General features: G+C 46.3%; 1 protein-coding gene across 3 annotated transcripts in view; it reads left to right on the forward strand.

The window, feature by feature from the left end:
- FANCI (FA complementation group I) overlaps positions 1-19536 on the forward strand; it is a 24024-nt gene continuing 4488 nt past the window's right edge. For 2 of the 3 annotated variants that reach the window (XM_005521577.3, XM_014251259.2), the window contains exons 1-30: positions 730-861; positions 952-1024; positions 1551-1681; positions 2084-2240; positions 2318-2375; positions 2806-2847; positions 3095-3218; positions 4065-4150; positions 4328-4460; positions 4690-4782; positions 5285-5421; positions 6223-6403; positions 6990-7077; positions 8191-8321; positions 8974-9044; positions 9900-10014; positions 10414-10536; positions 11617-11685; positions 12748-12849; positions 13659-13847; positions 13942-14063; positions 14450-14614; positions 14865-15044; positions 16314-16477; positions 16872-16948; positions 17388-17504; positions 18210-18261; positions 18796-18923; positions 19052-19120; positions 19246-19333. In XM_005521577.3, the coding sequence (XP_005521634.2) occupies positions 778-861; positions 952-1024; positions 1551-1681; positions 2084-2240; positions 2318-2375; positions 2806-2847; positions 3095-3218; positions 4065-4150; positions 4328-4460; positions 4690-4782; positions 5285-5421; positions 6223-6403; positions 6990-7077; positions 8191-8321; positions 8974-9044; positions 9900-10014; positions 10414-10536; positions 11617-11685; positions 12748-12849; positions 13659-13847; positions 13942-14063; positions 14450-14614; positions 14865-15044; positions 16314-16477; positions 16872-16948; positions 17388-17504; positions 18210-18261; positions 18796-18923; positions 19052-19120; positions 19246-19333 (3349 nt within the window). In that variant the 5' untranslated portion in view covers positions 730-777. Of the gene's footprint in view, positions 96-729; positions 862-951; positions 1025-1550; positions 1682-2083; positions 2241-2317; positions 2376-2805; positions 2848-3094; positions 3219-4064; positions 4151-4327; positions 4461-4689; positions 4783-5284; positions 5422-6222; positions 6404-6989; positions 7078-8190; positions 8322-8973; positions 9045-9899; positions 10015-10413; positions 10537-11616; positions 11686-12747; positions 12850-13658; positions 13848-13941; positions 14064-14449; positions 14615-14864; positions 15045-16313; positions 16478-16871; positions 16949-17387; positions 17505-18209; positions 18262-18795; positions 18924-19051; positions 19121-19245; positions 19334-19536 lie in introns of those variants that run through there. The other variant, XM_088063030.1, reaches the window with a different exon arrangement.

Genomic DNA, 19536 nt, shown 5'->3' on the forward strand with positions numbered 1-19536 from the left:
CATCACGAAATGAGTGTTTTGTCCTGGGCGACCGATCTCAAGGCGGACCCACCCTGATGTACTGTGACAGAGCCCAAAGTGCATCTCTCTTCCAGGTCTGGTTATCCCCCTCCCCACAGCCCCATGTGAAACCCGCTCCCCTCGCTCGGCAGCATCGGCTCCCGCTCCACGTGAGCACGGGGCTTGCGAAAGCTCCCACGCTGTGCTGGCACCGGATCCTTTGGCCAAATCCCGCTGCTTACAGGCGGGCTACACCTCCTGGTACGCTAAAGGCCACCCCTCACGTCCCCCGGAATTAAGGGGTTTACTCGAATGTATCTGAACCGCACGTGGGTGGCACTCGCTGCTGATGCGGGGTGGCCCTGAATGAGCGCTTTGTGCCAATTGCCGCGGTACCCCCCGTGCCCGCACCCCCCGTGCCCGCAGCCCACTCCATTCACTTTTCCACTGTGCAGCACCGGCACAGCCTGCCCAGAGAGGCTGCGGGGTTTCCCTCACTGGAGATACTCCAGAGCCATTGCAATCCTGTGCTATGTGCTCTCGGACGACCCTGCTCGAGCAGGGAGGCTGGAGCCGGTGACCGCTCCGCGATTCAATGACGCTGCCCGCTGCCCGCCCCTGCGGGACTCGAACCCGCGGCCCCACGGGCGGCGGGAAGCGCGCGCCGGGGGCGGGAGCTGTTCCCCGGGTGACGCGCGGGCGCTTCCGGGCGGGAATTTCGGGGTTCGGAGCTGCGGCCCGGCGGTCCCGGGCGGTCCCGGGCGGCCCCGCGGCCCCATGGCCCAGCGGATCCTGTCGCTGGCGGCCGAGGAGGGCCCCGAGCGGCTGCAGGGGGGCCTGCAGAGCCTGGCGGAGGGCGAGGTGCGCGCTGCCCGCGGGCCGGGCGGACAGCCGGGACGCGCCGCGGGCGGGCGGGCGGGCGGCGGCTCACAGCGTCCCCTTCTCTTGCAGCTGGGCGACATGGTGACCAGGCAGGCCCTGAAGGGCAGGGAGACGGCGGCTTTGCTGAGAGGGATCTTCAGAGGTGGGTGCTGTGTGAGCTGCGCTCGGGGGATGCGGCCCTGGTGGGTGCGGCCCGAGCTCAGCGGCACAAGGAGGTGTCACTTTTGGTGAGAAACCCGCTCGTCAGGGCGGTCACGGGGAAACACGACATCAAAAACACACGGGCAGGTAGCAAAGTGGACTGGAGTTGTGATGAGCCCGTGGTTAGTGCGACTTACTTCTGAGAGCCATTGGGTACCTTGCAGTAGGACTGAGCTGGCCAGATGAGAGCTACTTGCCAAGCTGGTTCTTCTCAAGATTTTGACACTTCCTGATCTCAGGCAGCAGGTTGAGCGAACCACACGATGTGATAACAGGATGGCCGGCTACTTTATCCAAGTATCTCATTCCCTGTTCTCTGGGGTTTTTTTATTTATTTTGTCAGGTAAAACAGGAAGTTTCAGCCAGGTGACAGTTTGTCCCGGCCGATTTCCTGAAGTTTAGCAACATGTTGTTACTTGCATAACTTTTTCCCACGTTCTTCTGTCCCTCTGTTTGCTTGCTGTAAGGCTCCCCCTGTTCCCAGAGAAGCGGTGTTCTCAGGAGACTCCAGGTTTACAAGCACTGCGTCCCACTAGTGGAGTCAGGGGATCTGCACTTGGGCAAGGTGTCTGAAATCATAGGACTGCTGATGCTGGAGGTAAAGCTCCTTTGGGCTGCCTTTCCTGGGCTCTGCTGAGTATAGCTTGATATGTAAATTGAGATACTTCACTAAGGCACTGAGGAAAATTAGTTGTATCCTTTCCATGGATCTTCCCTAGACTAAGTTAGCTGGTTTTGAGTTGGCTCTGTGTGTGAATTTGATTATCTCTAGATATTTACTCTTAGGCTCAAAATTCTAAACCTATAGTCACATAATCTCAATTTATTGCTCTGTTCTGTAGAGAACAGTACAAAACAGATCTCAGGGCTGAATTTTCCTTTGAAGGGAGCATTTTCCTGTAAGAAATTCTGTCTTCTGCTGGGTTTTGGTGACAGTTTGGGTGTATATGTGGAATTCTGTGTAGTGCCTCAGGCTCTCTCCTGTTGTATGTTCTCCCAGGCCCGCCAGCTGCCAGGCCACGCGTTAGCAGAGCTTGCCAACCTGTTTGTGGATGTTATTAAAGGGGGCAGCCTGACCAATGGGAAATCCTTGGAGCTGTTTTCCACTGTTCTCACAGCACTGGCCAGTTCAAAGGAGAACCTGGCTTATGGGAAAGGTAACCCCATCAGCTCCTTCTCTGCAGCTTGTCCTCCTTTCCTCTGGAATCAGCTCCTAAGACTTTCGCTTTTTCAGGTGAACTGAATGGGGAAGAGTTTAAGAAACAGCTGATAAATACCCTCTGCTCCAGCAAGTATGTATGTCTGGCAAGTCTTGGTTACATGGCAAAACACTGTGTTTCACATTGTGCTTGGAAAAAGGCATCACCATGAGCTCTGTGTCCTGTCATCCTTGAATCTGTGCCCTCTGACAGTGTCTTCTCTGGCTGGGAAGGAAAGGAAGCTGCCTGTTCCCAGATCTTGTGAGACTGTTCCATGAACTGGTCTCAGGAAGTGCTTGTTTTCCTTTTCTGGCGTTTGTTATTAAAGGGGCTGGGGCAGTTCAGAACTATGAAAATGTGGGTGGTTAGATGGGTGCTGATGATTTCTGATGGAAATCTGGCTTCTAATTTTAGTATCAGAATGTAACAAGGAAATGGTGACATTGAATAATTGTGTAGGAGGGAAGAGCTAAATGATAATCCGGCTTGCTCTCAGTCTTCCAACATATCTTTGTTTTACCAGGTGGGATCCTCGGTGTGTAATACATCTTGCCAACATGTTCAGGTAATTATTTTTCTCCTCAACATTGACTTGTGCTGTGGTCCTGTCTGTGTCCTATTTCACAAGCAGTTTGGGGCAAGCACAAATAGGAAGTCTGACCATATCAGGCAAAGCATGGATGGTTGGTAAATGAGCATCCACACCAGATCCATTTGGATGCAAAACACATCTGGGCATGGCATCATGGTTTTTATTCCATGTGTGAGTGAGCCTTGGCAAATAAAAAATAAAAAAATCTTTAATTCAACAGGGATATTCCACTATCAGGAGAGGAGCTGCAGTTTGTGGTGGAAAAGGTCCTTAGGATGTTCTCCAAATTAGACCTGCAGGAAATTCCCCCTCTGGTCTATCAGCTACTGCTGCTTTCTGCAAAGGTAAAAGCTCAGGGGAGCTGGATTTTGGGAGGGATTCTGATTGTTCCCAAACCACACTGTAGGGACACAACAGAACATCATTAGGTTTTGTTTCCTCTAACTCCCTCTAGCCTGAAGACGCTGACTGCTCAGAGATCTTGGTCTTCCTTGTGGGAAAATAAGCAAACCTTTGGGAAATAAGGGATGAGCACAGACCAAGCAGACAATGGAGAGGATTGGTTTTTTTTCAGTGTAGTTTTGCTCATTCTCTGATGATCTGCATGCTACAATAATAGCTCATGCACTGTGATTGTCTACTGGGCTGTAGTCTGACCTGTACTGGGAATGTGTCATCTCCTGTGCTCTTCTCCAGAGCAGAGTCTGCCAGGGACATCTCTGCCCTCTGACAGAGTGATCTGGCTCTTTTCCTTACTTTATTTGTGACCAAGTCAATGCCAAAATGATCCAAAGACAAGCTATATATGTGTTATAGAGGGTCATTTGGGTCCACTAGCCAAAATGTATTGTTAGATTTAAGGTTAGGAGTTTGAAAGCCTTCTCAATTGATTAAAACATAAAGGATCCTTTCTAATTAATACCAATTTAAAAAAAAAAAAGACAATCAGAATACCTGAGAGCTTGAGTTTCTTCCAGCTATTCAATAAGGCAGTCAAAAGAAATAAGTTCAGGCAAAAGAAATATGAAGACTGGAAGTCTGAAAATGAGCCAGGAGCGCTCACCTGCCTTAGCAATTTATGGAGGGAAATGAAGGATACCCTGAGATTTGTGATCGATGTGGGAATTGAGTATTGTTCTCTGGGATACTGCAGGCCCTGCAATGGCTTAATGCAATGTCCTGCCTTGCAGGGCAGTAAGAAGACTGTTCTGGAAGGAATCATCAGTTTTTTCAATCAGCTGGATAAGAGACAGAAGGAAGAACAGAGGGTTCCACAGTAAGTTCTTGCTCTGTCACACCCTTTCTTTACTGCTTGTGTGTTTGTAGTCACACTGGTCCTGTCCAGGGCTCCTTGAATTTGAACAGTTAAACCTTGTACAAGAACATCCTTCCTGATCCATAAGGAATGATTTCTGGCTTTGAATGGCTTGTTATTTTCTGGTAAAACTTACAGGTCAGTGGACCTTGAGGTGGCCACAATGCCCCTGGACCAGCTGCGCCACGTGGAAGGCACCGTTATTCTCCACATTGTTTCTGTCATCAACCTGGACCAGGACCTGGGTGAGGAGCTAATTAGACATCTGAAGGTATGGCAAAGATGGAGCAGCCACTGTTCCTGAAGATATTGAAGCAGGGTTTAAAAACTTCATTTATTGTCTGGACAAGGGATTTAATAATTTTTATGACTGCAGTCATGTTCTCTTTAGTGAGTGCTGTGATATGTTTGAAGAGACATGTGCCTGATGGCTTCCTGAACTTCCAGGGTGTTTCAGTTGAAGATAACAAGTTTTCTCAGTGCTCCTTGCTATCTCCTAGGCTGAGCAACAGAAGGACCCTGGTAGAGCCCTGTGTCCCTTCAGTGTGGCTCTTCTGCTGTCAGTTGCTGTAAAACACAGACTGCAAGAGCAGGTATGTGCTTGATAAGCATGCAGAAAGCTTCCATGGGGATGCACTCTGCAATCCCTGTAAAGGAAAGGAAGCATGTTTAGGTCAGAGTCACATGAGAATTAGGCTTAAAATGGTTTCAGGATGCTTGTGGGTAGGCAATTAGATCATTGGTATGCTGTACTTTACTGAACACTGTAAAAGACCCCAGAGCAATATCACAGTTTTCCAGAGCAGTGATTCCTGTGGGTTGGTATTGTAGGATGAGAAGAAAAACAGTCTTATTTTTTGAATGTTTTGGCTCTGTGATGGCCACATGAAGAGCATCTGGCAGCAAGTCACCCTCCTTGAGGCACTTAATAGGACTGGTGTATTTGTCCTGACAAAGAAGTGAGTTAAGGTTTTTGGCAGGCTGTAGTGGAACTTGTGTCTGGTGCTGGCTGGTGCTCTTACTGGAACATACCCAAGACTATACAGGTCCCATTTCAAAGATCATTTCCTCACACTTAATGATTTTATGTTCCAGATATTTGATTTCTTAAAAACATCAATCACAAGAAGCTGCAAGGACCTGCAGTTCCTTCAAGCCTCCAAGTTTCTGCAGGATTTGTTTCCTCAACAACATGATATAACTGCTGTCATTCTGGAAGTGGTGAAAAATAGGTGAGTTGCTGCCACGTGCTGCAGAACTTTCAATGGGCTTTAGGAGTGGGGAGAGTTTCAGCTTTGTTAAAACACTCTGGGATGCTAAATACTTCTGACCATGTGCCGGCGGGGATCAGTGTCAAAATCCAAAGGTTTTATCCCAGTTTTATATTAGCGAATTAAAAAAAAATCCCAACAACATGCGGCTGTATAAATCTGCTCCTACCTCAAATCTCAGGGTCTGGTGGTACAAAGGACTAAACTGATCAGGGCTTAATCTGCAGTATGAGTCATGCTGCTGGCTGTAGTTTGTGTTCTGATCAAGGATGAGGAATAGGTTCACTGTTTAATCTGGTTCACTGGTTAGTGTTTTAAACATCCTGTGGGATAGCTCTGGTTTGTCACCAGTTGTCCTTTAGATTGATGGGACACATTTCCTCTCTTTTTTCTCCAACTTGAAGATCTTGACATCAGTAGGGTACTTGTGCATCCCAATTGTAGCCTGCTGTTATGTTCAGGTCAGACCTGAGGGCACATCATTCCCAATGGTGAGGAAACCTTTGGGCTGGAAACAAATTCTGATGAAGAACCAGGACTGCAGAGATGAGCAGAGATGAGCTCTTGTCCCTCAGCCTAAGGACATTCACAGGGTTGTGAGGGCTGTCATCTTCCCTGCTGTTATCTAGTGTCTCTCTGGACACTGGACTGACTTGCTGCTCTGGACCCTGGAATGACTGCAGAAGATTTTACCTCTGCTCTAATCTAAACTTCCCTGTGACTAAGTTGTTTATTTCCTTCTCTATTTAATGTTTTCCTCAGTGCATTTGGCTGGGACCATGTTACTCAGGGCCTGGTGGATCTTGGCTTCAGCCTAATGGAATCCTATGAACCAAAAAAGCCCTTTGGAGGAAAAGCTGCTGATAACAGTTATGGCCTTTCAAAAATGCCAGCCCAGCAGGCCTGCAGACTGGGAGCAAGTATCCTGCTGGAAACGTTTAAGGTAATGCAGGTTTTGGAGAAGTTTTATTTTGGTGGGGGGAGAACAACTCTGTTCTTATTCTCTCCTGGTAAACAGTGTCAAAACCTTGCCTGTTAGGCTTGTGAGTGTTTTGCAAACAATACTAGATTTTGTCTCCTATTTGACCTTTTCCAGCTGGAAGAGTCATCCTCATGAAGATCTAATTCTAATCTGTTCCAGCTGTCATGATACTTGTGTAATCCCTATTATAGTTTCCAAGAAACTGCAGAGGTAGAGAAGGTAGAGAAATTCAGAGGTACAAATAAAATCTGACAAGGTGGGATTGAAATCCATTCATCTTCACCAAACTGGTAAATTTTCATCCCATAGATGATTGGAACCATTATGTTCTGAGTGTACTGTGTGTGCCTTGATGTGCTGGTTCTGATTGTCCTGGGATCTGAAATCTGAATCCATCTGTATGGACTTAGCTGAAAGGAGGCTTCTAGTGACCATCCTTGCTTACCTGTCAGATCTGGATTTGCTATATACCGTACAAGGCCTGGGCTGTGAAATACAGAAATATCTTAAAAGTTTTGATTTTTATTTATTGTTTTTCCTCATTCAGGTTCATGAGCCCATCAGAAGTGACATTCTTGAGCAGGTCCTGAACAGAGTCCTCACAAAAGCTGCATCGCCTGTCAGCCACTTCATAGGTAATAGAAAAGAGAGAGAGAAATGTGCTCTGCTCCATGGACAGTCACAACATAGCTGCTCAAAAGATACTATAGAATCACAGAATTGGGTTTGGTTTGGATGGGGCCTTTGAAGGTCATCTAGTCCACTGCCTTGGAATGAGCATGGAGATCTTCTAGACCAAGATGCTCAGAGCCCCATCCAACCTGACCTTGAATGTTTTCAGGGATGGGGCAGCCACCAACTCTCTGAGCAACCAGTGTTTTACCACTCTCACTGTAAAAAATTTCTTCTTTATATCGACTCTGAATCTACCTTCTTTTAGTTTAAAACTATTAGCTCTATTCTTATCACAATAGTTACTGATAAAAAGTCTGTCCCCACCTTATAAACCCCATTTGAGTACCAGAAGGCTACAACAAGGTCTCCCCAAAGATTTTGCTTCTCCAGACTGACCAACCCCAACTCTCTCAGCCCATCTCAATAGCAGAGGTGCTCCAGCCCTCTGAGCATTTTTGTGCCCCTCTGGACCTTCTCCAACAGGTCTCTGTCCTACTGGCTCTCACCAGAGTAGAGTGGAGGGGGAGAATTCCCTTCCTCAACCTACTGGCCAAGCTGCTTTTGATGCAGCCCAGGATGTGATTTGGTTTCTGAAACTCCTGCTGAAGTGACGTGAAGCCAAGAAAATCAGTTGTTCCTTCTGTGACCGAGGTATCAGCTGCATCAGATTGCCTTGTATTCATCACGGGTGAAAAGTCTTCGCGGGCAGTTGCCATGGAAGAGCTGATGCACAGAAAGTCAGAATCATCAGTCAGTTGCATATTCCACGTTCCCAGCCTTGCCTTCTCCTTGTCCTTGGGAGCTACTGGGGCTGCTGGGATGTCAGTGCTGCAGCCTCTTCCCTTACACCTCAGTGCCCTCTGGTGGGGTGAGGCCCTTCAGCTGGGCTGGGAACACTTTTAACACTTGGTGCCTGCAATAGACTCAGTTTGTCAATGCTCATTTTGTCATGACCTCTCTGTGTCTTGGAAGGTCTTTGATTAGTCTGTAATTGTTAGCTCTGTAGACATCTTCTGCTCAGGCTTTTCTGGCCCCTTTTCATCAGCTGTTCTTTTTGTCCTTTTACTTTTCAGACTTGCTGTCCAATATTGTTGTGTCTGCTCCTCTCGTGCTTCAGACTTCATCCTCCAAAGTCACAGAGACCTTTGACAATTTGTCCTTTCTGCCCATTGACACAGTGCAAGGGCTCCTCCGGGCAGTGCAGGTAAAGCTTTGCATTTCTCTGTGGATCTCCTTGCTAGTTTAGTTCCAGTGACAGCTCTGGGCCACAATTATATGCATGATCTAATAACCCTCCTCATGAAAAAAGCCTTCGTTCTCTGCTGTGGGCTGCTTGGTGTAGCATGGAACTGTTCTTCAAGCATGGATTTGCATGGGCCCTCTGGCAAAAAGCATATGGTGTGGTCTGGCATGGCACCAACGCTGCTGTGTGCTGACCTTTCATCTGGAAGATGCCCAGATGCTGCCCCCTGTAAAAAACTAAGTCTACAGTGTTTAGCTGAACAGCTGTAGCTGTCACGTTGATTTTTCTCCTTCCTAGCTCCATGACAGTATTCCTCTTTGCCTGGGCTGAGATATTGCCCTGGTGTTTTAACTTTCACCTGCTTTTTCCAACCTGGGGATAACAGTTATTTTCCTAAACCCTTGCACTGTGTCCTCACTAACCTGCTAAGGTGTCTCACTGCCACAGCTCTATGGGTTTTCTTGTCTATTTTAAAATGTTTTGGTCTTCCTACTGTACTGACGACAGTACTGGAAATGCAGGACCAGATGGGCCTGAGGAAGATGAGCTCATATGCCCCAAGGGCTTGGCATGCCTTAGTGCTTTTCTCTCCAAAGGTTATTTTCCTTTCCAGCCTCTGCTCAAAGTCAGCATGTCAGTGAGGGACTCCCTGATACTTGTTCTCCAAAAAGCTATCTTTTCCAGGTAAGCTGGGGAGGAATTTTTCTTTGAAAAAAAATCTACAACTCCTTTATGGTTTTGGAGCAGAAGTATTTTTTATTTTTGTTAAGTATCTTCTTACAGTGTTCTTCCCATAACTAAATAGTGACATCTCCTCTCCCTATAGCCTGGAATTGTGGAAAAGTCACAGCTCCACTGAACTGAGACACAAATCCCAACCCCCATCTGAATGAATGGGCTTTGCAGGTTCAGAAAGCTGTTGGGAACTCCAAATACATAGGCAAAATTAAAACCAATTTCAACATGTGTCTAGCACAGCTGAATACATCCAGGGAGGGTCTGGAAGGAACCACTGATCAGAATGTTGAGCTGCCCTCTTATCCCTTACAAGGTGTTGTCTTGGTCATGCTTTGAGCAAACGATCCTGCTGTGATTGTAGACTGGATTTTGTTGGCCAGTGGCTACCTGGTTGTGAATATAGAATTCAAAATTTAGGATTATTTTTCAAAGCAAGGGACTTGGTCTTGGGAAAGACTTGGCATTTCTGTGAGCAAAGCACAACACCAGGTTTTTATTAGGAATTTTCCAGCTCTGAGGTCTGTGACACTCTCCCAGCTTTCAAGGAATATTTAATACTTGGGTCTTGGCCTGGGCTCTCCCTGAGTGCAAACGTTGTAAGGACAGAAAGATTGAATGTTGTGAGACTGTAGAATAGGGGAGTTTACAGCAAACTGCCCAGCTCTTGACTGTTTGGGACTGTACTGCCCTTTTGGGAAATACAGTTGTACAGGGCCCAGTCACTCTGTATTTGTGGCCCTTTTTTCATTGCTGAGTTGATACTTTATGTGCTGTAACCCTCTCTCCTGTCCCAATTCCCAGGCAGCTCGATGCTCGTAAAGCTGCAGTCGCTGGCTTTTTGCTCCTGTTAAGAAATTTTAAGGTTCTGGGCAGCTTGTCCTCTTCCCAGAGCAGCCAGGCCATTGGTGCCACTCAGGTAAGTGCTGTTCTGCAGCCCCTGTGTGGACATGTGAGCCAGTCAGGTGTCTAATATGCCCTGTTTGAAACAACTCCAAAGAGAAGTGTTCCCCCAGAATGGAAATACAGCTTTAGTAATGATTAGTCCTGGACATCCAGTAAAGATTCCCTTCCTGTAAGGAAAGCTTTAGGAAGTGCAATGTGCAAAGAGAAGCTGGCCTAGAGGTGTTGCTTCTCAGAGTCATTCTGTCTTACAGCACCAGTGTTCTGGGGAGCATTCCCACTGCTCCATGGCAATGATGAGGAGCCTGGCAGCACAAGGACTGTATCAGTGATTGTTCAGGGGCCAGACCTTTACCACTTTGCTCCTGAGTTGTGATATTGTAACCAGTATAACGTGACTAATGTTCCTTCTCAGGTCCAGGCAGATGTTCATGCCTGCTATAATTCTGCAGCTAATGAGGCCTTCTGCCTAGAAATCCTGGGCAGCCTGAGGCGATGTTTGAGCCAGCAAGCAGACGTTCGACTCATGTTATATGAGGTAAACACAGTTTCTTCCATCTCTTAAACAGCTACAAGCTCTTCTGTGGTCTGATTCTTCTCTGGCCTCAGGTAAATAACAATCATGTTGTGAAAAACGGCCCTTCAGCTCAGTTTTGTTCTTCATGGGACATATGTAACATATTTCCATTCCTTCTGCTGCTGTATTTTTTGACCTTATAAACCCAAAGACACGTTGATGTATCTTCTTCAGCTCAGGCATTGTTTAAGACCAAAAATATGTCAAAGTCTCTCTTGCTGTGGTAGGGCCTAGGGAATGGGAAGTATGCCCTGTGAGGAGGAGTGATATAACAGGCATTGGGTAGATGTGGAGCTGTTGAGAGTTAATTATGGGCTCCAAAGGAAGCCCTGTCTGGAGAGTATGGAGAAACTTCCTTAGAGACTGCATTAGGGATCTGTCTTTTCTCCTCTTCCTTTCCAAGTTTCTATAAAAGCTTGGCTGTTCTTAGGTCTGTTGTGATGGGCCTGTTGTAAAGAGCCATTTTTGGGTGCATATCTTAGGTTGTGTTATAACCATAGGGTACCACCTTGAGGAACAAAAAACCTGTACAGGTCAGAGAGATGTTTTTCCTTTTTGTCTTGGGTTGGATTGACGTTTGATGAGCTGCAAGTTCTGGATATATGTGTCACTGTTGTTAGAAAACTTGGGCTTGCTTTATCCATCCACTGAGTTTTCTCAGTCTGCAGGATTTGTTGCCTCCTACAGTTTCCCCACTGGCTTGTTTTGCCTTTGAAGCAGGGTTTCACAGCTTGAAGTTGGATCTTGTGCTAGTGTTAAATAGCAGTGAAAGTCACTCTGGGCTTGATGCCACCGCTGCTAGGGAGATACAGCTTGTGAGAGGGCCCCTGTGAGGAAATTCGTACTTTTTCTGATTCATACCTTCTTTCTGTGGTGCCTTTGCTTTGCCAGGTATGGAGTTTTACACTGAGCACATTGTTACTTCCTCATGGTTCCTTGTGGTGCCAAAGTGTCGTTGCTATCTTATGACACCAACTTATTGTGCCTGTGGTTCATTTTCTCTGCTGTGTCAGCCAACTTGTCCTTCCTTCCTGTCTCCAGGGTTTTTATGATGTCCTTCGCAGGAACTCCCAGCTGTCCAGCTCTATAATGGAAACACTGTTGTCCCAGGTAAAGTCCTGCTCCGTGGTGGGGCTGCAGGGACTCTAGAATTCTGCACTTCAACCACTGTGGCAAACAATTCAGGTTAACTGTTGGGGAAATTGTTCTCCCTCACACTGGAAACATGTTTGAGTGCTGTGACACTTCACTAAAGAGGCGTCCAAACCCCTGCTGCTCTGAGAGAGCAGTCTAGGTAAACGTCTGGAAATGGGTTCATTTCCTGCCATAGGGTGGAAGAGGAAGGATCTCTTGGAGCTCTTTCCAGCCCTTCAGCTCTTAGGTGCTGTGGAAAGTGTGAGCCCAGAGAAGTTCTTTGTGCTCTCCCTGTTCCTTAGCAGTGCACAGCAGTTACCTTCCCATAGCTCCCCAAGGATATGTGCTGACACAGTAATTATTGTTGCTGTCCTCCCATCGGGAGAATACCCAAGTCCATGTAGGATCTGGGAGGATTAACTCATCCCCCAGCAGTGTTGCTCATGGCAACAAGACAATCACATTTCCTCAATCCATTGACAGGCTGTGCTTTCTTTGAGACAAGTAATTTTCTTCCCTTTAATCATCCAAAGAGTTCATGCTGACTAATTCCAGCTTTCCCATGACAGTATAGGGTCTGAGAAAAGAGCATGAACAGAGCCAAGACAGCTTTTGGGTAACAGAGGGCACTTAATAGTAAGTTGGTGTCAAGGTGTAAAATTTTATAGCATCATTATGTATCTATAACTTTCTATAGCAGCAGCAGCTATTGATCCTCACTGTTTAAAGGAGGGGTCACACTGCAGGTGGGGTGCAAGTGATGGTACTTGTTGAGGCAACACAACAGCAAGTGGTCAGCTAATCTCGTTTTAGGGCACTGACGCGTCCTGGCTGAGGTACAGGAGCAACTCAAGAAGGGATTTTAATCACCAGTAGAGCAGATGATGTGGCTCATGTACTTGTACATTCCTCTTATCACAGTGTCAGGTTTTGCTCTCCAGAATGGGGTACAAAGATTATTGTGCTCTGTTTTCAAACATCCTAAGAGGCTCAGTTACCAAGTAACTGGTTATTTTTATTTCTTGTTTTCTGTGACAGATAAAGCAATATTACTTGCCCCAGCCAGACCTCCTGCCTCCACTCAAACTGGAGGGATGTATTATGGCTCAAGGAGATCAAATCTTTCTGCAAGAACCACTGGTAAGAGCTATATTGGTTGGCCACAGCTGCAAGCCCATCTGTTACTAGCATTTTAGTTGTCCTCCTACATGAGCTGAATATCTTGTGCTTCTTCAGCCTCTTCTAGCCTGGAGCAATTCTTTTAATGGCACCAGAGCTGGGCATCTCACCCCTGCCTCGGGCTATTTATTAGAGTTCCCGAAGCACAGTGGTTATGGGGACCTGTGTGAAAAATGCTTTAGGAATAGTGTTCTTCTGTTATCCTCTATTGAGTTCACCCTGTGGGGTTTTTTCCCTCCTTTAACTGAATTCCACATAAAATAGTTGTGCAGCATGTGTGTGTGTAGCAGAGGGAAGAATTTGTCCTTTGATTTTGCTCCTTTGAAATTCTTGGAGATGAAACCTCAATGATGTCTTGGATTTCCAAGAGAACAAATTCAAATTAATCATTTTGTTTTCCCCTAAGGAAGCTTGTGTGCAGCAGCACACCCAGGAAGGGCGCAGACACGTCAACTAGAGCGAGAGTCCCTTTGGAAATTCCCTTTCCATCTCCTTCAGTACTTGAGGTGGTTGGGTGAAGGGAGTAGTGGGAGTTAACATCCCATTTAGAAAAGCTCAGGCAGAGAGCCACATCTGAAGCTGGAACTGGGTAGCCGTGTGTGAGATTACTGATCCCCTCAATTTGAATGAGGCATATCCTCAAGACTCAAGGCAGTCACAAAGGCAGCTACAGCTCTTTGCATCCCACCATCACAGTCTGGCCCATGTCCACTCCTGGCAGTGACCTCCAGCTCAGAGGCTGGGTGTGACTGTGTGGCTGCTTCCTCCAGGCCCACCTGCTCTGCTGCATCCAGCACTGCCTCGCCTGGTACAAGAGCACCGCGCGTCAGTGCCAAGGAGCTGAAGATGAGGAGGAGGAGGAGGAGGAGGAGGGTGTGGGATTTGAGCAAAACTTTGAAGAAATGTTAGAATCTGTCACACGACGAATGATCAAGAGCGAGTTGGAAGACTTTGAACTGGTAAATCAGATTTTCAGTTTGACTCAGTGGGAGAAGAGGCCGAGTTCTTGTCAGGTTTTGAAAAGATTTTTCACTTGTTTCCTTTATCTCTCAGGATAAATCAGCAGATTTTTCACTGTCTTCTGGCGTCGGTGTGAAAAATAACATCTATGCCATTCAGGTGATGGGAATTTGTGAGGTTCTGATTGAGTACAATTTCAACATCGGGAATTTCAGGTAAAACATTAAATCTTACCCTCTAGCACTAGCTGTGCTGTTATTTGCCCAGCTCTTTGGACTACAGCCTCGTTGCAGGCACAGGATGGTAGTGCCAGCACAGAAACAGTGATTGAGCATGAGTGCCTCATGGCACAGCCACTCACAGAGCCTTGGGGAGTGTTTTCCTTTGGAATGTCATGTGTTGAGGGAGATGGGATCTGACATTTTGTAGAAGATCAGGTTGAGGAGGATTGGGTGAGGTATACATTGTTAGGGAGGCAGGGAGATGTAATAGGTTTCATCGTTTAGGCAGCATCATTGTGCAGTTTAGCAGCTGAAGCTTCAAATAGGAAACTCCTAAGAATGCATTTTCTCCATTAATGCTTTCCACTATTTTATTGCAGTAAGAACAAGTTTGAGGATGTCCTAGGCCTGTTTACATGTTACAACAAACTCTCTGAAATCCTGAGGGAGAAAGCTGGAAAGAACAAATCTGCCTTGAGCAACAAAACTGCACGGAGCTTCCTGTCCATGGGTTTTGTATCTACTCTGCTCACAGCTCTCTTCAGGTGAGAAGGTGTCCACTCCTCTGTGGAGCAGAGCCAGACATCAATTTAAGCCATGTGTTAGTGTGCTTGGAAAGGCTGGTGCAACTCTTATCCTCTGAGTTTTCATTACAAGCTACCAAAACAGAGTCTTTTCCACCCTCAGTTGAGCCAAAGATTTTATTTGCAAATGCATATTAAGTTTTGGATTTCCTAGGCCATCCCTAAGCTTCCTCTGCACATCCCCAGTTCTCTGACAGTTGTGGTCCTGCAGGGACAATGCCCAAAGCCACGAGGAGAGCCTGGCTGTGCTGCGCTCCAGCACGGAGTTCCTGCGCTACGCTGTCAGCGTCGCTCTGCAGAAGGTGCAGCAGCTGGAGGAGACAGGACAAACGGACGGACCAGACGGACAAAATCCGGAGAAGATGTTCCAGAACCTCTGCAAAATCACACAGTGAGTCAGTGTGGCATGTGGAGACATCAGCAGTGCGTTTTGGGGATTTTGATTCTCAGGTAGGGTTTTGAAAGAAGAATGCAGTCCGTAACAGTTTCAAGTGTTGTTGTCGCTGGGTTGAGGTCACTGCCTTTCTGTGCTCCTGAGAAATCCAGTGGAGGCGCTGCAGTTTCTGGGCCATAGTGAGTGATGAAGCTTTAATACCTTGGCCTGGAAGAACCAAATGCCAGCAAACATTTTCAGCTTCTTTCTCACTTCTTGTTTATCACTCATTGTCACAGAGAAAGTAAGATGATTACAGGCTGGATTCTTGAGACCTCTGGAATCCAGCAAAGTTAAAATTCACTTTGAGCTACAGAACAAAACAGATGTATGAGGGACATAAGCTTTAGAAAGCATTTGTTTAGGACTTCTGCAAGATGCTTGAAGACATTCACACATCTAATCCTTTGGAAATCCAAGAATGTGAACCATGTAAATGTCTTTTGGAATCTAGGTCATATCTGCATGGGGTCTTTTCAGAGCCCAGTCAGCAGAGAGCACAAAATGCAAATTACCCCTGCCATGCATAATGCTGGTTTTGTGTCTCACCCCAAATAATAGAGGCCATTTTTGTTGCAGTCATTAGGACTACATGTGAGCTACATGTTTTGCGTGATTGGACATTGAAACAGAATAAGATCATCTGTGCATGCAACAGAACTAATGAGAAGAAAGGAGAGGGAACAAAAAAGGGAAGAAGTGGGGTTAGGGAAGCAGGAAAAAGATGTTTGCCTACAAATAGAAAAGTTTTCTTTGGGCCAAACAATTTTGCTTTCCTCATGGCTTTTTACTTTGCTTTGCCTGCCTTTACCTTTCTGATTTTATTTATAGAGAGCCCTGTAGTGAATTCTGACATTCCACAGACCTAACCTGCCATGAGAAAAACTCTTTTTGTCACTGGTGAATTTGACACCAGTGGTCTGGGTAGTCTGAGAAAGAGGGAAAGCTGGGTGGAAGAAATGAGTGTGTAAAGATGGACTTGAAATGGGATTGGAAGGTCCCTTGGCACCTGGGAAGAATTAAATTATTTATCTGTGCAGGAAGAATGCAGTAGCTGTTTTGCTGACATCGAAATAAAATCTTCATAAAAAAGGTCTCTTCCCCCACCCTTATAGGTAAAAGACCTTCCAGTTTAGTTATATTAAAAATACGATCCTAAGAGTAGAATCTAGTTCTTTCCCTGTGCAGCCAGCTTTACTGGAGTAAATCTCATCTCCCATTCCACAGGGTTCTGCTTTGGAGGTACACTTCAATTCCCACCGTTGTTGAAGAATCAGGGAAAAAGAAGGGCAAAAGTATTTCACTTCTGTGCTTGGAAGGTTTGCTGCGGATCTTCAACACGGTGCAGCAGCTGTACTCTGCCAGGATCCCCCAGTTTCTGCAAGCCCTGGGTAGGCACATAGTACAGTTCTGCTCTGGTTTCTGCCCTCCAGGTTCCATCCCATGTGTGGGACCCAGAACCCTTTATCCATAACTAGGGTGAGATGGGTCTGGTTCTTGTCTTTCAGTCACAAGGTGGGCTTGGTAGCATAGATTTTTACACTGGAGACAAGGTATATTTTACCTGCCTTCATAGAGCTCTCAGTCTGTCAGCAGAGGATAGTTGGGGTCTGACACAGCATTCATCTGTTTGAAGTTTGCCTTTAACGTGTTTTTCGGCTCACTGTGGTTCTGCAGTCTGTATTCCTCCTCTAGCTGTGAGCAGTCTTTCCCACTTTTAGAAATAAATCCTGTATTCTGCTCTTGGCATTTAGCTTTTTTTCTGCACCTCTCTGTCTCTGCCAGATATTACTGATGGTGACGCAGAAGAAACGGATATTAATGTCACAGAGAAAGCTGCCTTCCAGATCCGACAGTTTCAGGTGAGTACCACTGTGTGCTGCAAGTGTTCCAAAGCATTTGGGATTCTGGCAGGAAACACTGCTAGCTCTCTGTTGCTTGACCACAGGGTTGAGTATGTGATAGCAACTGTGGCACTGATTCACTAGCAGTTCAAGAAAGTTTCTGATCTCTAAGGAGAGCTTCTTCAGGGTGTCCTACAGAGCTAAGTGGACATGCATGTGTATTTACAGAACTCTAGGTTCTTCAGTGCAGCATGAACTTACCTGAGTATTCTAAAAGTCACACTGACCATATGTAAGCACTCCTATCAAAAATCAGCACTTGTTCTTGAGAAGAGTCCTGTTTTTGTACTCTTGTCATTCTCCTTGCCGCTGATCCTTTTATCTGTTTGCAGCTTCTGGTTATTTGCTTATGCAACACATATTCACACTCAGGGAGTGTTTTCCTTCCCCTAACCAGAGGTCCCTGGTGAACCAGCTCAGCAGTGCTGAAGACGACTTCAATGCCAAGGAAACGCAGTCACTCATCACCGTTCTCTCCACATTGTCCAAGCTCCTGGATCCAGCCTCACAGCAGGTACTCCTCAGCCTTCATGTGGTGGCTGGTGTCACAGCCATGGGCAAGGAGATTATCAGATGGGGTTGGGATCTGTGGGTTCTGACATGTGTGTCCTGCGTCCTCCCACAGACCACACCAGGTCAAAGGGACAGTTCTGTTACACTGTGAAGGGCTCTCCTGTCACACACCTGCAAGGACACTTAAGAGGAAGTTTTTCTGCCATCCCACTCCTGCACATTCTGATCCTGCCTTTGGGCACCTGAAAGATTTGTTTGCCTGAGCAGGGACTCCTAATACAGCGTAGTTGTGGTGTGGCCTCCACATGGGAGTAGAGGCAAAAAAGGCCAGCAGACTTGTGTCCAGTCCAAAATGGCTGAGTGCCTAATTCCTTCCATGCAAGGAGTCATTTTCTAAAGTGCCCCAATTTTACAAGCTAGGAACTGCACTAACTGTGCCAGAAGTCTGGAGTCATCATTTACCTTAAATTAAATGGAGCTGCTACTCTGTCCAAGGGAATGCATAGCCATTACCCTGTCCTGGGTCTTGGCTTTTGACTTGTTAGTAGGCTAAGTGTCCTTTGTGGAACTTCACATAGCACAGCTGGGTTCTCTACTCATCTTCCTCTGCTGTGATTCATTGACTTGAATTTTTAGTAGTAGTAGTAGTAGTTTTGTGTTTTGAATTCTGTTTCAAAGTCATGATTTCTTTTCTCCTCTTAAATAGTTCCTTCAGTTCCTGACTTGGACGGTCAAAGTTTGCAAAGAAAATGCTCTTGGTAAGTAAGCTTTAAGGAGCATGTTTACATGTGATGTGTCAGGTCTGATATTAGACCCTTACATGCTCTATCCTAGTTTTACCTCTGTGTCAAGCTACATTCAGGTCCCATTCTGTGGCCACAGACATTGTGATTATGAGTATCAGAGAGGGAAGTCCATCTCTAAAACTATTAGCATTTCTGAAGGAAAGGAAGCCACTCACATACTTGACTTTTCTCCTTTGTTATTTAGGCTCAAATCAGGATTTATACTCTGGAAAGACAGTACTCTTGCCAGGGTTTGTATTGCACTTCCTCAGTGCTTTTGGTCACCATTTTTCTATGACTCAACAGCTCCAGTGGGAATTAGTTCCCCTTGCACTATTATCTGCTGATGTTTTAAACCCTGCTTTTGTAGCTGGGGTATTTTGATAGGATCTTCACCTACTGTTAAATGCATACTGAATCTGAGACTTTCCCTCACTGATGTCTGATGTTCCTAAGTAGCTAGGCAAGCTCTGCACCTGGCACTGTGTCACTTTCTTTTCCCCACAGAGGATATTTCTTGCTGCAAAGGTTTGCTGTCTCTGCTCTTCAGTGTCCACGTTCTCTACAAGAGCCCTGTCGGTCTCCTGCGGGAGCTTGCACAAGACATCCATGCCTGCCTGGGAGATATAGATCAGGTATGATGCAGGAGCAGCTGAGCTCTTCATCACATAGTGCTGTCAGAATTGAGTGCATCTCTCGTGCAAACTATGTGACAGCAGTTCAAATTTTACCCACCAGAATTTGTTTTCTCTCCTCTGCCCAGGACATAGAAGTGGAGGGTCGGTGCCATTTTGCTGTAGTGAATGCCAAGACTGCAGCCCCCACTGTGTGTGTGAGTCACAGCAGTGTGTGTGTGACACCTGCAGTGTCCAGGGCTACTGTGCTTGGACCAGATTGCAGGTTCCCGTTGTGCCAAACTCCTCCAAAAGCCTGTTTTGTTATTGGTTTCTGTCTCAGCTGCTGGTTCTGGGTCAGGTGGATAAGGTCCTTGAAGAGGTGGATTGGCTTATCAAGAAACTCACCAGCCTGGGATCAGGCACATCAGGTAATGAAAGTGGTCCAGTTCTTACTGTTACACCTTTGTCAAAAACAGATACAGACAGAGAGCAAAAAGATATTTGAGGATTTTTGAGATAGCATCATCTGAGGTCAGGTTAAACTCTCCCTTGAGCTGGTTCCACATGAACAAAGATAAGAGTTGTCACAAAATCTCTCCAGTGATTATTTTCCCATTGTCCCACTGGGGCT

This window comes from Pseudopodoces humilis, chromosome 16, assembly GCF_049639895.1.
Source record: "Pseudopodoces humilis isolate 2021_Gansu_Grassland_sample_001 chromosome 16, ASM4963989v1, whole genome shotgun sequence".
Lineage (NCBI taxonomy): Eukaryota > Metazoa > Chordata > Aves > Passeriformes > Paridae > Pseudopodoces > Pseudopodoces humilis.